Genomic DNA, 16,738 nt, shown 5'->3' on the forward strand with positions numbered 1-16,738 from the left:
GCGGAACAACTAGTGTTTGCATATTTCTAATTTTTTTATATATCATTACTTTATGACGTGAATTTATATGCATTTGCGCTCATTTGTGGGAAATATTTGGGGACCGAAGCAGCAATCCTAAAATCGCGATTCTCGGAAAAAATATAAGGAATTTCTAAATCTTAAATTTATTACTATCCTAAATTATTTTATGCAGCCAAAAAAAAAAAAAAAAAACGCCACAAACATTTAAATAAAATGATTCAGGCTTCCCAGTGATTACCCACAAAGAAGTGGATTGAAAAAAAATAGTTTCCTGCCGATAGTTAAAAATCTAAATCAAGGATGTCGAAAATGCTGGTGTAGGTCAAATAAATAATCTATATGAGATGCAAAATAAAAAAAAACAATTTTTATAAAAATGTATGTTAATTTTGAAACAGCAGTATATGACAAGGCCAACAGTCTATCCCCCTGATACTTAGCCATTTTTCTGTTACACTCTGTCCCAATTCTGAGGGTAGCTTATTCACAATGACTCACTCAAGATCAGAAGCAGCATCTAATGATCCGTGATCATTAAGTGCTATCTGAGGCTTCTAGTGGTATGCTAATATTACTTTTATATCTATGGAGAAAACAAAGGAAAGTTTTCTGTTAAGGATATAAAAATGCCATCAAAAACATAACTTGTAAAAAAAACCAAGTCTCGCAACTCAGTTCTTCTATCGTAAAAAGTTGCAAGATCCATGTAATACCAAGTCAATCAATTTATTCAGTCCCTACTTAAGGGTCTTTCTGTCTTAAATTATTACGTAATTAGCTAACCTAACAAAAACTTATAGTGACCATATCAATATTAAAAATCTTTTATGGTTTAAATAAATAGATTGACTTGGCCATCGCTTGAAAACACAATGTATCTTTACATTAAATTAGATTACATTAACATATTATATTAAATTAGATTATTTAGTGCGATTGCCAAGTCAATCTATTTATTTAAACCATAAAAGATTGTTAATATTGATATGGTCACTATAAGTTGTTGTTAGGTTAGCTAATTACGTAATAACTTAAGACAGAAGGCCCCTTAAGTAGGGACTGAAAAAATTGATTGACTTGGTATTACATGGATCTCGAGACTTTTTACGATAGAACTGAATTGCGAGACTTGGTTTTTTTTACAAGTTATGTTTTTGATGGCATCTCATTTCTTTTTGTAGATAGTCCTTTTCTTATTTTTGTATGAAATCTTCCTATTTTTTCTTTTCGGTACTATTTCTTGAGCTTCAGCTACAGTTTTTTTCAAAGCCCACTCCCTGTCTCTACGGGGTTTTCTCATAAGCTTTGATGTTACAATTTTTAACGTCTGTACGGTAAATGCTTCTTAGTCTGTTGTATTCACAAATTGAGGATTCCTGCGCTTTAATACTTCCAAAGTCGACATTTATTAGATGTAAGCCGTCCAGACTTTAACTCTCGAAAGTGCCACGTAAGGTTGACCGGATGTGAATACTGAAGAATCAATATCCATCAGTGCATTATTTAGACTTAAGCCCCGACTTTTGTGTATAATTATAGCATAGGCTATACATATGGGGAACTGTTCGCGATGAACATTAGCTCTATTAATAATTTCAAATTTAGTTTTGACCGGACTAAGCTCGTAAACATGTTCTTTATTAAATGTGATGTATATTTTCTTAATTATTTTTGTATTTTCCGGATCAACCTTTACTCTCTGCACTATACCGATAGAACCATTAACTAATAAACCAAGACACGTCAATATTTCGCCTTAACATGACTTGTACTCCTATTTTTATAATTATGTTCTCTTCCAGACCTGCAGTCATAGAAGCATCGTCTTCATATTTTTTTATGCATTCACGAGCTCTTTTTGTTAGGTATACGGGGCAATCTATGCTATCTACAACTGTAAGTTTTATTTCGGGATGTGGAAGCATTGCAGTATTTAATTGTTGACACATGTTTTTTGTAGGTAATAAGCAAACGGTGTCATCAGGAAGTTCCGAGAGGTTTTCAATTATTTCAATTAATCTGTTTTCATTTGAATTCGATTTGAGAGTTATTAATCTAGTCGAGACTAAGTCGCAGTCTTTTTCTGTAGTCACACCTAATCTTATTCTATTTAGCATTTCAACAAAGTTAGAATCATTGAGCTGTCGCAAGTTAATTGTAAGTTCATCGTATATGAACAGTTCAATCCACAGATTCGGTATACTGAGGGAACCTAAAAATTTGTTCGTTTCACAGTTGATAGTTTTTCAAAAGGTGACTTTTCTCCTACCGGCGGAAGCTGTAAGAGATCTCAGAAAAGTACAAGATGTTTTTTTCCAAACCACCCATTCTGATCGACGCTTGTGTCGAATATTTCAGATAAGCGTAAATGAATATATGTTAAAGTAACATTGGCTATCATCGACACTTCGTCTATGATAAACAACACTACTTCTTTCAAATCTGAACTCAGAACTTGGAGTACTTCATCAGAAAGTGGCTTGTACTTCGGTGTTTGCTTGTATTCTACAGGCAGCTGCAATAGTCTATGTATAGTCAATCCATTCACATTGAATGCAGCTATTCCTGTTGGAGCACTAACTGCCACTTTTTTGTTTAAATATGTCTTAACCCAAACTTTAAGAGTTTTTATTAAAAACTCTTTCCAGTGCCACCAGTTCCACTCACAAAACAGCGTAAAACGTCAGCATTATTATCAGCTGTGTCCATTTTATTTGTGATCATTTCGAAGACTCTTTTTTGATCGGCATTAAATTTTGCGATCATATTTTGAAGATCAGTTTGCTCTTCTTCTACCAGATTGATTCTCTGAAAGTCGCCCATTGCGTTTGCAGCTCCCACAGCTTCAAATTGAATTAGTTCAAATTAGATATTGTTACAAACCTGCACTATTTGCTTCTCAGCGCAAATAGTGTCATCATAAGAAAGACCGTTTTACAGTAATCTGTATTGGATGCTGTCGGATGCCAAGCCAGTGATCCCAGAGCTTGGTGACAAACTTGGCGACCATTTTGCGATTTGGCGACGAATTTGCCGACAAAATGGATAATGCTCGAAACTTCGAGAAATTTATCGATCCGTCCATTATTAAACGCATATTTTAGTTTTTCCTTGATTTATACACTAAACACTAATTGTATTCTAAATTTGAAGCTTCTATGTCTGCTAGAAGTACTTTAGAGTTTTGATGATCGGTCAGTCAGTCAGTGACAAAATTCACAAACTTTGACTAGTTATAATTCTGAAACTACTGGTTCAAATTTAATGAAATTTGAAATATACCGTGTTCATATAATGCCTGCTTGGGTACTGAAAATTCAGGCTTCTAGTTTTATCCACAACGAAATTATAGGAGGTCGAAAATGGCCTGAACTGCTTCGAGAAAAGGATGGTACGACCGTGCCGCTTGTTTTTGCTCGACTTGGCGGGATCACTGCCGTGCCCCCAGATATTAAGTTTTTCTGTTACGATGCAGTCTTTTCTAAGTTTTTTTGCTCTGTTTGCATGCATCCATTTCTCTCTCTCTCTCTCTTTTTTTTTTTTCAACTGCTTCTTCCAAATAATTAGCTTACATCTGAATGCTTAGCTTGATCACACTTCTTTGTATTGACGTGTTCTTTTCCTTGCAGCTTTAAATTTAAATTGAATAAGTGTTTTATTGTATCGGCCATGACAGATAAATCTTGCAACCATGCTGGATTAGCAAAAAAGCCGTTGTCTTTATCTTTGCTTATTAAATACTGGCATATTTATTCTTTAGAATCCCAGAGATGTTTATGCACTTTTGAAAAGAATAATCACTATACCTTGCTTTAGTAAGATATTCTCTTGTTAATTTATTTAAGAAAACAGAAAATTGCCTCTAATTAAAGCATTACGATCTTGTCAAATTAATAATTTTTGATAGGTTTCAGCACATCTGTACAATGGAACCTGTGTTAGAACACATATCTTCTTAATAAATTTTTATTAAAAATGTTGTCATGTTTGCTGGGGCTCCTTGTGAGCCATTTTGATAGTCTTGTTCTAAATTACCTCATATATAAAAGTGCAATTTAATCTTAGTTTCTTGTGAAAGAAGTATACAAATCTAAGGTACCGTAATTGTCAACGAATTCTCTTTCAAGATTTAGATGAATTTCCTCCTTTTTAATCTTTCCAGACTCGAGCGGGGGGGGGATCTTTTTTTATTTATTTATTATTATTCTCCGTAATGTTCAAAAAAGCAACTCAACACGCAGTAAAATAGTCGGATGAAATTTATTCTGTACATCAAAACTTGTAAGTAATTGCCAAATTTTGGACGAAATCCATTTATAGGAAGTGTTTTTATCTTCATACGCTATTTTACTGCAAGATATATTTACTGCAAGATATTTACTTACAAGATATATCAAAGATGTAGATTAATGGACCGTTTTTTTATAATCGAAATTGTCTGCGTGTATCACATTCCAGGTACAATCCGTCAATAGATTGATTATCTGTTAATTGGTTATTAGCTTTATTTGAAAGCGATCATTCAAATCTGCAAGGACTTAGATTCCTGAAATTCAATATGCTGTTTTTAGATCAAAATTATGCATGTGTGACCTTTAAAGAAAGACTACCTAATTTTTGCAAAGATTTTTTCTATAAAAATGAATTGTATTGTATCACTATATAAAAATTTCGAGGGACAGATGCGTTAACTTATGTTCATATTAGAGTGCTTTAGTACAGTGAAAGAATGGCGTTCATTCAGGAGGAAACTTGACTGCGCAAACGCAAAGACACAATCAAGTTGCCACGCAGAGGAAACTGAGCATTCTAGATTTTGTCATTCTGACATCTTCTTTATCATCTGTTAGGCATCCTGGACGTTTATTTTATCGGGATTATTTGTGATTGGCATTGCGGGCTTCGTGCAGAATTTTAAATGAAGGAAGTTTGTTTTTTCAATCATAAAGGAGATTACCTCCGCATTTTAAAATAATTTAAAGGGTTCAAAGAGATTCACTCCTATTTTCTAAGAAAGTGTTGAAATCATTTCTTGATGACAGAAGAGCTCATTCCAACATAAATGACTTATTTTTATGGTTTATGAACTCTACACGAATATCTGCATCGATTGAAATGGAACGATGTTTCATGCTTTAGTGTGACTAGTGTTCATAAATGGAATGTTGAAACAAAAAATTAAGAAGTAAGTTGCAAAAGTTTTAAAGTTACTTTAAAATGTATAATCATTTTTAGGTGTGGGTATCAACATTATATAGATGATACTATCCTAAAATGTTTGTTTGCAAATTTTTTTTTTTAATTCTGCTTCTTATAAATACTTCTTTTGTTTTGCAAACATAACAGGATTTGAAATTTTTAAAACCTAATCGACCAGGGCTGTTTAAGTTGAATTATACAAAAAAAAAAAAAAAAAAAAAAATCGTTTTTATGAAGCCTTTTTTTAAAAAAAAGCAAATTTGCTTTTAACAAACTATTTGCCAACGATTTAATCTATATCTTAAACCTGGATACATTTTTTGCTCTTCAAATATGTTGAAAAAACTCAGAATCAATGAACGCATTTGTACAGGAAATTCTTTAGCGAGATAACAGAAAATTTAAAGGATATCTAAAACAAAAAAAGTAATTAAAATAAATACAAAGCGATATCTTAAGTCGTGCAAAATTAAAAACTATTATAAGCTTATATCAATCTAAGACAGAAAAATAAAATTTCTAACAAATACCCAGAAAAACATATAAAGTCTGTTCCATTTTTCAGGTAACAAGTGCCATGCGCGTTAACGACGAAAGTAAACATTAACGAATGATGCAACGCCCACCTTTCAGTCACTCGGCCTTTATTGATGACTTTCAAGATGCAGTGGTACGAAATAAAATAGACTCGCACCAAGAAAAATAATTAAAAAGGAAAGTATTTGGGGGTTCAGGAACATATCTTTGCACCCAACTTTGTCGATCATTCTGTAACCATCGAGGGTAAAATAATGAAGAAAGCAAAATAAATTATTGAGGGTAAAATTCAAATGAGGGATATTTCTTTATGAAATTATCAAGGTTTCCAAACAATATGTATGTTTATACATACATACCGGCTGTTTTTCAGAAATTTCTTTCACCTTGCGTATTAATCCTACGCGAGTTTACCTGGTGCATGTTTACCAAAGTACCCGGGGCGGTAAATAATGAATCGTCACTCGGTTGCACTTTCATTCATGCCAATTACTACGAACCAACTGCATCATTTCGCCGCTTCACTCACTTGCGAGGTATCTCGCCCGACACATCACGGGCCGGAGAAATAAACCAAATGTATTGCATTGTTTTATTGGCTGTTACCCGCGACTTCGTTTTGTGGTTATCGTGTAAACATCCGAAACAGACTTCCTCTATTTCGGATGATCGATTCTGCTTAAAATTTGATAGAAAACTACACACTAGGTGTAGAGAGCGTAAACAAAACTTCATCCGTCCTGCTAATGGATAGATGCTCAGAAGGGAAGAGCAAATGTAAGCAAGTTGGTGTTTGTAAATGCAATCCTAAATGTCCATCCTTATAAAATTGCCATTTCATCGTCGATGTTCAAGTTTCATTTGAGACATCAAGTTTCATGAGATCGCTGATTCCAATAGATAAGTATAAATGCATTTTTATATTGATTTAAATCGAAACTATCTTCTAATATACAAGATCTTAGTAGAACAATAAAATTTGTTAAAGCATGATAAATAATTTTTATAACTTTAAAGTCGTATGATACTTTAAGTTTGGTTGGTACTTCAACGACAAGCATTACATTTAATATTGGATAGGTTTTCCCAGTGGGATAGGTAAACTGTGTAATAAATGTGTGTCAAGATATTGATTTACAATTGATAAAGACTTAAGATAAATATTAACAAATCGATGTGAAAAAATTATATCTTTTACGGCAAGTCAAAATAAGCAAACTAATGTTGGTTAAGTCTCCAGGTTCTGTTTATGAACTCTTCTTTCTAAAGCGTCTTATCAGACGAAAGATTTTTTATTTTTATGCATTTTGATAAGACAAAAATATTAATTATCTTTAATATTACTAAATTAAACTTACTTTTCGTTTACTAAAATGGTAGCTCTGATTACCGCTTGAAAGCAGCGATCGATGCCAACTCATTTTCTAGAACTTTTTAAATAAAATCCATCGGCAATAACTCTTGAACATATATAGCAAAGATCTTGAAATGTTGCATTTGTTTACACTCTTACTTTAGTGCCATACGAATCTAGAGCTGTAATTAGTTGATTTAGGATACCACCTCCAAGTTGCATGTTTTGCACACTTGTGAAATATGCGCTCGGAGCATAGAATTAGTTTTTAGCCACCCCACCATATTTCATATTTGGAATTAATATAAATGCACTAAAGTTTTGTCTTCACAGTGCCTCTTAAGACTACCGCCGTTTGTATGAACATCCTTCCTCTGGTCGTTGCGCCACTGGATATACGAAGTCCCTAACCAGCGGGCACTTCGAAAGGATTTCCTACCTTACGACAAACTTTAATAATATTTTTTTTTCGCAGGTTGCACGGGAGGTCGTTTTGGTCCGAATTGCAAGCATCGCTGCAAGTGCCAGAATAACGCACCCTGCCACCCGAGAAACGGCACCTGTATCTGCCAGAAAGGATTCACTGGCGCACGTTGTGAACACAGTCAGTTTTTTTTTTTTTTTTTTTTTTTTTTGTATCCCCTTCAGGAGAGTGTTAAATCCGCAAGCACATACACGGAGGGGGGGGGGGGATCCTGATCGGATCATTTCTGTTTTGTTTCAAAATTCTTAAAATTACTCAAAACCTACTAAAGTTGATTCTTGTATTTTCCAACTTCGTTTAAAATGAAGGGATTTGAGCGGTGGACATGGGAAAGAGTCATATTTACCTTTTGTGTGTGCTGGCTTTTTAAATTCATTTGATGTTTGAGGTATGATAGAAAATTTAAACAATATGCAAAATTTTGGCTTCTGAATGCTTTAAATATTTTCTAAATTTTATGTTTTAAAATTGCATATTTTGTACTTAAGTTTTGTTTGACTAATATGAGTTAACCAAGAATGGATATTAAAAAAACAATGGAAACCAGGTCGCTTTTCTTTTTCATGTAAAAAATGGCTTTCTATAACTTATTTTACTAAAAACTTAATGCTTAATAATAATAAATAAAATTTAAAAGCACATGCATAAAAAATATTAAAATATTTAGGACTACATTTTACTATATTATCTCTTTGCTACTGTTGCAATAAGAGCTGGTCAACAAATAAGTAATTGTCCAACAGTTTAAGGTTAAAAAATAATCTCGGTAAAGTGCTAAAAATAAGCACGATTAAGTCTGATTGTATTTCCTCTTTAATATATGCATGCTTTTTCATAATTTTTTAGGAAATAATCCTCTTCGTATTCATTTTTGCGAAATGACTGTTCTGATCTGACGTTGTGTTTCATTTCCTTCAGCTTGTCCATCCGGCTGGTTCGGCGAACGCTGCTCCAGCCACTGCAATTGTCTGAATGAGGGAAGATGCGCGCCGGACACCGGAAAATGTAAGTGTCCAGCAGGATTTGCGGGAAAATACTGCGAACAAGGTAAGCGTGAGCTTCTTATTTTGATACTCACCTCGTAAAAACATTCTTTTTTATTTTAATATATTAATCACATTTTACAGAACAATATTGCGCGGAGTCTGTTATAAAAAAGCTTGAACCCTTTGCGCCGCCTTTGACAGATAATTCTGATGTCATTAGATTCGTTAGTTCACAAACAACTCTAAAATCAAATCATTTGTGTTTGATACATAGTTAACTGTCATTTTGGATAAGTTTAGCTTTGCTCGCGCACATCTAGCCAACAAAGTGATTGAGTAAAATGGAGTAGTGTTGTTACGCGGTGTTTATGTAAAGTTTTGAAACCTGAAAATATCCTAATGGTGGTTAGAAATCTTGATTCAATGAGTGAACGTTATGTTATATGTTTGGAGTCATGCCTCCAATGTCCCAAAAGTGATTAAGCAAAATTTAATATAATTATCACAATAATCGATCTAACATTTTCTGAAACTAAGTTGTTCTTTGTATTTTCAATACGACAGTTTTCCTATTTCAATTTTATTAACAAATCTCTGGGAAAAACTTCAAATAATATTAAAATTCTTCTTGGGCACCCTTTATAGATTCGTGAATATTATACAAGGTGATCAAAATTAAAACACCCCTACTCTGAGTTCTCCATGCATCGGTAGAAAGGCTCCAAAATTGGGTAACAGGCTGTTCAAGACATGGGAAAACAGACTATACGAGGAAGAAGCACCAGTCGATGGCGCTGCACAGCAAAAAAATGTGTTGAAAAGACTCAAAATATTCATTTGTAACACATTTCATTCGAACATTCAATCATAAAGACCTTATCGATGCAGGGGAAACTGCTCAGTACGATTCCCTTTTTTTCAGATGCAAAATCTGCATTCTGTGGGTGGATCGATTGAGATGCTACTTTCATACAGAGTGATATACTGTCTTTCGAATCTAGGAAGGTCACCAGACGTCCTCGATAAACAAGATTTTTTAAGTATCCTGAAAGCAAAAAATCACAAGCATTAAGATTTGTAGAACGAGATGGTTAGGTTACCGCACGATATCATTAGTAAAATGCTGCCGAAGTAACTCTGTATGGAGACGCTTCATCTTGCATAAAGGTAATTGTATCAAAACATTGGCGCTGTTACATTTGGGGTACAACAAATTTTCGAGCATGGTTTGGTATTTCCTGTTTTCTGTGTAAATTCTCAAGTCGACAAAACGCTCGAAGTGCAGTTGCAGCATTCCCTTTGTTTTCATAAAACAACTTCACAAGCAAAGCGCGAAGCCATAGCTGATAAGAATGATATAATTTCCCAGCTTTATCCCTCTTATGCCTAGAAAAGCAATAGCAAACCAAGGGTTTTATGTAAATTTTTTTGCTTACACTGTGAAATTGCAGCTACAGTGACAATTTCAGTTTCTTCACTTTTTTTATCTTCTTTTTTATATCTATCACCAATAAAAATGAAAAGGGAAAAATTCCATACCGCATGTGTTTGGTTTTTGTGATTATTTGTGTCTTTTCAGCATATTTTTTGTTGTACAGCTCCATCCGTTGGTCTTTCTGGAACTTATTTTGTTTTTCGAGTAACTCCCCCCCCCCCTATGTCTTGAATAATATGTTCAACAATTTTGGAGCTTTTACACTGAGTAGTTCGCTGTATAGAGAGCTCAGAGTAGGGGTGTTTTAATTTTGATCACCTTGTACATGGCATATATGAATCACTAAGGAACAGGTTTTAATTGACAAAATGCACTCATATTCACTCAGATGGGAATTCGCATCTAAAAGTACTTTTACCTTGCCAATTAAAGTCATCGATTAGTAAAATGTTTCCAACAATCGAGTAAAACTAGTTTCGAAAGTATTTATAAATTTAATTCTTATTTATTTGTTCTAAAGTTATATTGGCCTTCAACTGAAACAACTTCCATAGTGGCTTGGCTTGGCTTGGTTTGAGGTTTTATGGCCCAAGAACCAATATGAAGGTTATACTGCGCCAAACAAGATTATTTCTAATTCAAAGTTTAATAAAAGCAGTTTCTATAAAAGTGATATAAAAAGCATTGGTAAAATGATGATAAATTACAAAAAAGTCAAAACGAAGCCATAATGGTAAGTTCAAATTAAGGAATAAAAACCTATAGATTTTTAAAAGACAAAAAGGTTCTCATGTGGATCCCTAGAAAGCAACAAGGGCAAAGTCACTGTTGTTGTTTTGAAGTAAAATAAGCGTTGAGCATTAAAATAAGGATATGATAAACTGTTATTCCACAGTCACAATGTGGGCATGTTGGCAATTGATCATTTAATAACAGATGTCTATGTGTGAATCTAGTGTGACCTATTCTCAGACGAGTTAAAACTGTGTCATGTTTTCGATAATTCAAAGAAGGCCAGTTTTCTATGATAGGCTTGCAAGTATGAAGTTTGTTTAGAATTTCCGAATCCCACTGAATTTGCCAATTTTTGTAAAGACAGATTTTTGCCTGTTTCTTCAAATTGCATGCAGTTATGGGTGTTTCTAAAAAATGAGTTGCGGATTTGGCATTCTTATCAGCTTGCTCATTCCCACATAGGATGGTATCCAACAGAATAGGACTGTAAAGCCACGAGAGATAATCTTATAAAATATGTCTAAAATCTTTAAAATATTTGAATGAGCATGATTTTGGAGTGATTTTAAAGATTGTAAAACACTTAAAGAATCAATGTAAATAATATAGCTTCCACTACGTCTATTTAAAATTTCTAATAAAGAATGCAAAACTGCAGTGGTCTCAGCAGTAAAAATTGAACAACATGAAGGAAGCTGAAAACATGACATTTTATCTGGAAAAACCACAGCAAATGAGGCATGGGTAAATGTCTTAGATCCGTCAGTGTAAACAGGAACGAAAGACTGATACTCAGACCTGTGTTCGAGGAATAATTTTTGATAAACAATATCTGTTGTGTCTGATTTGTTAATTTTCAAAAGGATTAAGAAGAAAAAAAAAAGGTATGGATTCTCCATTGGGGGATACTGTTAAATGGTTGTGGGGAGAATTCTAGATGGTTCATATTGACAAAATAGTGCGTACCCTGGTTAAAAATATAGGTTCAAAGGAGAAAAGGTTGAAGTTTAAAATCGTAATATGGATGGCAATGATGAGACTGAATTCTAAAATAATTATGTAAAGAAAGCATTAAGCTTCTAAGGTGTAAATCTGGTTCATAACGCTCAACATATAAGCTTTTAACTGGAGAGGTGCGGAAAGCTCCAGAACATATTCTAAGAGCTGCATGGTGAACAGGGTCAATTTTTTTCAGTATGCTTTTCCTAGCTGAGCCATAAATTTCGCACTCATAATATATTTTCGACAGGATGGTAGCTCTATAAATCCGCAGCAATGAAGTTCTGTCAGCTCTCCAAGATGTATTAGAAAGAACTTTCAAGATATTTAAAGACCTCTCACATTTTTTTCGTAAAAAAGTTAGATGGGATTGAAACGTTAGCTTTTTGTGGAAAGTGATTCCTAAGAAACGAATTTCATTTAGAAAAGGAATTTTTTGACCATATAGAATAATTTCAGGGTCTGGATGAAGATTTCTCTTCCGACAAAAATGCACTCCCGCTGTTTTTGCCGTTGAGAAAGTGAAACCATTTAGATCTGACCCTTGTTTAATTTTGTTCACAGCCGTTTGCAGTTGTCTCTCTATAAAACACATATGATTTCCCATACAAGAAATGTATAGGTCGTCTACATAAATTGCAATTTCCACTCCATTAGACGTATTCTATCTTCAGGTGATATTTAAATATTTTAAACATCGTCTGGGTATGCAAAATTTAGCATTTATCCTTATTGCGTACAGATATCTTTACTTTATATAAACTCAACTAAAAGTTGAGATAATTGATGGACTATATCTGCGCTCCTGTACATTTTTCTCACAAAAATGTGCTTTCTTTTTTACAAGAGCATTATCGGAGAACTTTCACTTGACTGCTCAAACAGGTAACAAAGGTTTTTAACTAATGCATTTCCAGGTGAAATGTTTCATTTAGTTGTAGTTAATGCCGTGGCGTTGCAATGGCGGGCGGCTACATATTATCTGAAGTGAAACCGATGGACGTGAAAAATCATTTGCGACTCTGAGCCTCGAGATGGCGAAAGAGTAATGTTATGCTCCAGGCGCAACTTTTTCTCTCTGCTTCACAGTTATGTTCACTTCTTTTTAGCCTGTCCTCTGGGAAGCTTTGGCATGCACTGTTCGGAACGTTGCGAATGCGGGAATCATCCGTGCCATCCCATTACTGGCAGGTGTCTCTGCCCCCCTGGACTCACTGGTCAGAAATGTCATTTAAGTAAGTCTCATTTAAACAGCAGTGATGATTTTTTTTATTGTAAAGTTCGAATAATAATAAAAAAAGTTATTACCATAATTAAATAAACTTATTTGAAAAGATTACAATCATTGCATTTTCTACCTGAGAAAGTATCGGTTACACTCCTGTATCGCTTAATTCGAAAATCATCTACAGAACATCTGCGACCGATGTATAGTTATGGCAGAAGCCGACTCATCGGCAAACGGAATAATGTTTATGCTGAAGTCCCACTGTCAGTCATTTTTGGACCTACTGCGCCTTTCGTTTTCTTATGTTCTGATCGGCATTCTTCTGTCCATTAACGTTCGCATGATATTGCTATAAACAAAGATAACTTAATTTTAACCTTTGTATATACACTCATATCCAAAATTAAGGTCACAAAAATGTTTTTCAAAGTAATTCTAAATAATTATTAGTAAAATTTAATTAAATTATATTTTGTATATTGTGAAGGACCGGTAACACGATATTAACCTTTGTTGTGGGAAAAAATGTTGTTTAGCATTAGTTTTTGAGGAACTACTGAAATTAGACCGTTTAGGCATCTGGGATTTCTGTCTGCAATTTTGTGAATATTGCATTAAAACAAAAAATTTAACCTGTTTCCAGTGAGAATGAGTTCTCATAATCGTTTAGACGATTCCTTGAGATGGAGAACCGTTGGCAGGCTTCAAGCAGGGCAGTCTCAAGCGGAGGTGGCTCGATTACAAGTGGCACCGTAAGTGATATTCAGGTTGTGGAATCAATTCCAAATAAGTGGTACTGTAACCCAGGAAAGCCGGCCAAGGCTGTTACAGAGCAGCGACGCCTGCACAGGATCGCTATTTGGCATTAAGCGCACGAGGGCATAGGCTGACAACGGTTCCTCAACTTGCTCGTGACCTTGCTGCTGCGTTTGGAATAAGAATTTTCAGACAAACAGTATACAGACGTCTAGCAGAGAGGACCCTTTATGCCCGGCGACCAGTTGAGTGCGTCTCTTTGGCTGCATCCAACAGAAAAGCCCGGTTGTTCCGATACCGAACACATAAGTCTTGGGCACAGCAAGAATGGGGGCGTGTTCTTTTCAGTGATGAGTCCAGATTTACAACACAGAGTGACACTCGTCGAATCTTCATCTGGAAAGAGCGAGGAGCTCGCAATCATCCCTCCTACGTAAAAGAAATCGACAGATTTGGTGGCAAAGGAATCCTTGTCTAGGGTGGCATAATGTTGGGCAGTTGTACACCATTGCACGTCTTCGATGCGGGTATTGTCAATGCCCATCGCTATAGGGATGAGATCCTTGAAGCCTATGTGAAGTTGTTCCTGGGTGCTTTTGACACAGACTTCATGTTTATGGATGATAACACGCGTCCACACAGAGCCCAGATCGTTGATGATTTTCTTGAGGAAGAGGATATTCGATGTATGGACTGGCAATCGAGGTCTGCGAATCCCAATCCCATTAAACATGTTTGGGATGGTCTCGGAAGAGCCATTGCACAGCGTAACCCCCCTCCCAATACACTCCAAGAATTAAAAGCCGCGCTTTCGGAAGAATGGGCTTTGTTGCCCCAAGCATTTATTGACACTCTCATAAACAGTATGAAAGCTCGTTGTGAAGCCTGTATAGCAGTGCACGGTGGTCATACTCGATATTAGACAGTCTTTCCCCGAGATAAATGCTTTATTTCTGATTCATAATGTAACACTTTTTGATATAACCTGTTTCTTAATTCCCAATTTAAATCTTTTCCATATTTTTATGTGTCTATGTTCTTTCTTCCATTGTAGTGTACCTCTGTGCCAAATTTCGTGGCAACACAGTGAATAGTTTTTCATTTTTCGCAGATTTTATGTTTGTGACCTTAATTTTGGACATGAGTGTATTTTTGGTCAAAATCTCCTCACATCGCCATCTCCTCTGAGCATTATCTATGAATGAATTTCCAAAGCAAATATCCTTAAACCAATCTTTTTTATGCATTTATATTTAATTTAATGTGTTTGTAAAAATGAATTTTGTAACAAATGTTTCACTCGCTTCCCAAATTTTAATGGAGCTCTGAAGTGCCGTGCGCGATCCCATGCACTTGTATCGCAGTAGTACTTTTCAAAATCATCAGCTGATCGATTCCTTTTTAATTCTCCGACAGGGAGGGAGGGTATCTAGCCGAGAATTTCAGAAGAAAAGAATACAATATTCAATAATATTTGTAATAACTCATTGAGAAATACCTTTAAAACTAAAAAGCAAATACTAATAAAAATAAAATTTTTAAATCGCGCTATTCAAATATTAACAAATTAAAAAGCAGGAAACTTTCTTGTGGAAAATATGGACATAAAAACAAAATCGTAAAAATTGTAGGCGACAAATATAAATAAATGAATGAAATATCAAAATGAAGTCATAATGAATATCATAAATAAAATTCGTTAACCTTTGTTGAAATTTAAAGATATGCTATAAAGATGATTAAAATATCTGTTCGTTTTTACCTCTATTTTTTTATTAAAAAAAGAATTTCTTATAGAAAGAAATTCTTTCTTTCCTATAAGAAAGATGTTTTTCAAAACTTTAGTATATTTTCTTTGTTACGCCTTTTGGAAGAGTTAAGGTAATAATTTCTTCTTGCAGACTGTCCGCCCAAGAGGCACGGTCCCAACTGCGCTTTTCGGTGCAAATGCCGCCACGGGGCCACTTGCGATCCATTCTCCGGTAGGTGTTCTTGCCCTGCGCCGTGGACGGGAGCAGCGTGCACAGTCGAAAGTAAGCCTTCTCAGTGGTTTGAACCACTTCTTGTACATCGGAAAATATATAAAATTACTGAATGTAAATTGTGGAAAGTGCACAAAAGCAAAAACAAAAATACCGGAAAGCTTTGTTTTCTCTATCCAAATTCAGAAAACATAGCTTGTGTCAAAGAACAAATGATCAATTCTTCAAAATAAAGAAAGTAAAATACCGAAGATCAAAAATCAAGTAAAAAAAATAAAATACAACATAGAAGACCAATCAAAATGTAAAATTTTAAAGTAGCACTATGATGCCATGGGGTTTGACACCATTGAGACGGTTCATATACAAAATGAGTAGAACATATATAAGATTATTAAAATAACAAGGCCTCCATAATTTAATGATTACAACTTTTCTTTTTTTTGGGGGGGGGGGTAGAAGAATAGGCAACATCGAGCTTTGCATATAATATTTAATTGAAAGCAAACATTCCAACATTGGTATTCCCGAATTCTGACTTGCTGCCCAGGGCGGCTAGTATGAAATTTAAACAATGGTGAAATCTGTATAATACATATTTTATTTTATACTTATAACTGGGAGCTTTGCCAAACTTCTTTATGAAATTTTTATCCTGGTTTTGTGCTGTAAGTAATTTTAATGATTAATAAAGCCTACTTTACCTTTTGCTTGGGGCAGTATGGCCAGATATGGTTGTTGAGCCATAAAACTCCAACCAACCAACCATTGCCAAACTTCTTTTCTTATTGAGAATGTTTAGTAAAATGGTGTTTTGAAATGGACGGTTGAGAGCAGAGGGTCATTGGAGACGTATTTATGTGTTATCAGCTTTCATACGAATTAAAAATTGGCAAAATCGATGTAGTGATTGTGGCTTGCGAACTTTTTTATTATTGCGAAATTATTTAGAATATCTGGCTGAATAAGCAAGCTTATCCCTCGGCGGCTAATATGTATAAAACTGGATTATTTGTTTG

The 16,738-nt window shown here is 34.6% G+C and overlaps 1 protein-coding gene across 1 annotated transcript in view; it reads left to right on the plus strand.

Annotated features, from left to right (window-relative positions):
- Positions 1-16,738, plus strand: part of LOC129968987 (multiple epidermal growth factor-like domains protein 6) — a 442,865-nt gene that overhangs the window by 415,664 nt on the left and 10,463 nt on the right. The window contains exons 31-34 of the mRNA XM_056083379.1: positions 7,590-7,718; positions 8,517-8,645; positions 12,863-12,988; positions 15,639-15,770. Of these exons, the coding sequence (XP_055939354.1) occupies positions 7,590-7,718; positions 8,517-8,645; positions 12,863-12,988; positions 15,639-15,770 (516 nt within the window). The remainder of the gene's footprint in view (positions 1-7,589; positions 7,719-8,516; positions 8,646-12,862; positions 12,989-15,638; positions 15,771-16,738) is intronic.

This window comes from Argiope bruennichi, chromosome 5 (assembly GCF_947563725.1).
Source record: "Argiope bruennichi chromosome 5, qqArgBrue1.1, whole genome shotgun sequence".
Taxonomy (NCBI): domain Eukaryota; kingdom Metazoa; phylum Arthropoda; class Arachnida; order Araneae; family Araneidae; genus Argiope; species Argiope bruennichi.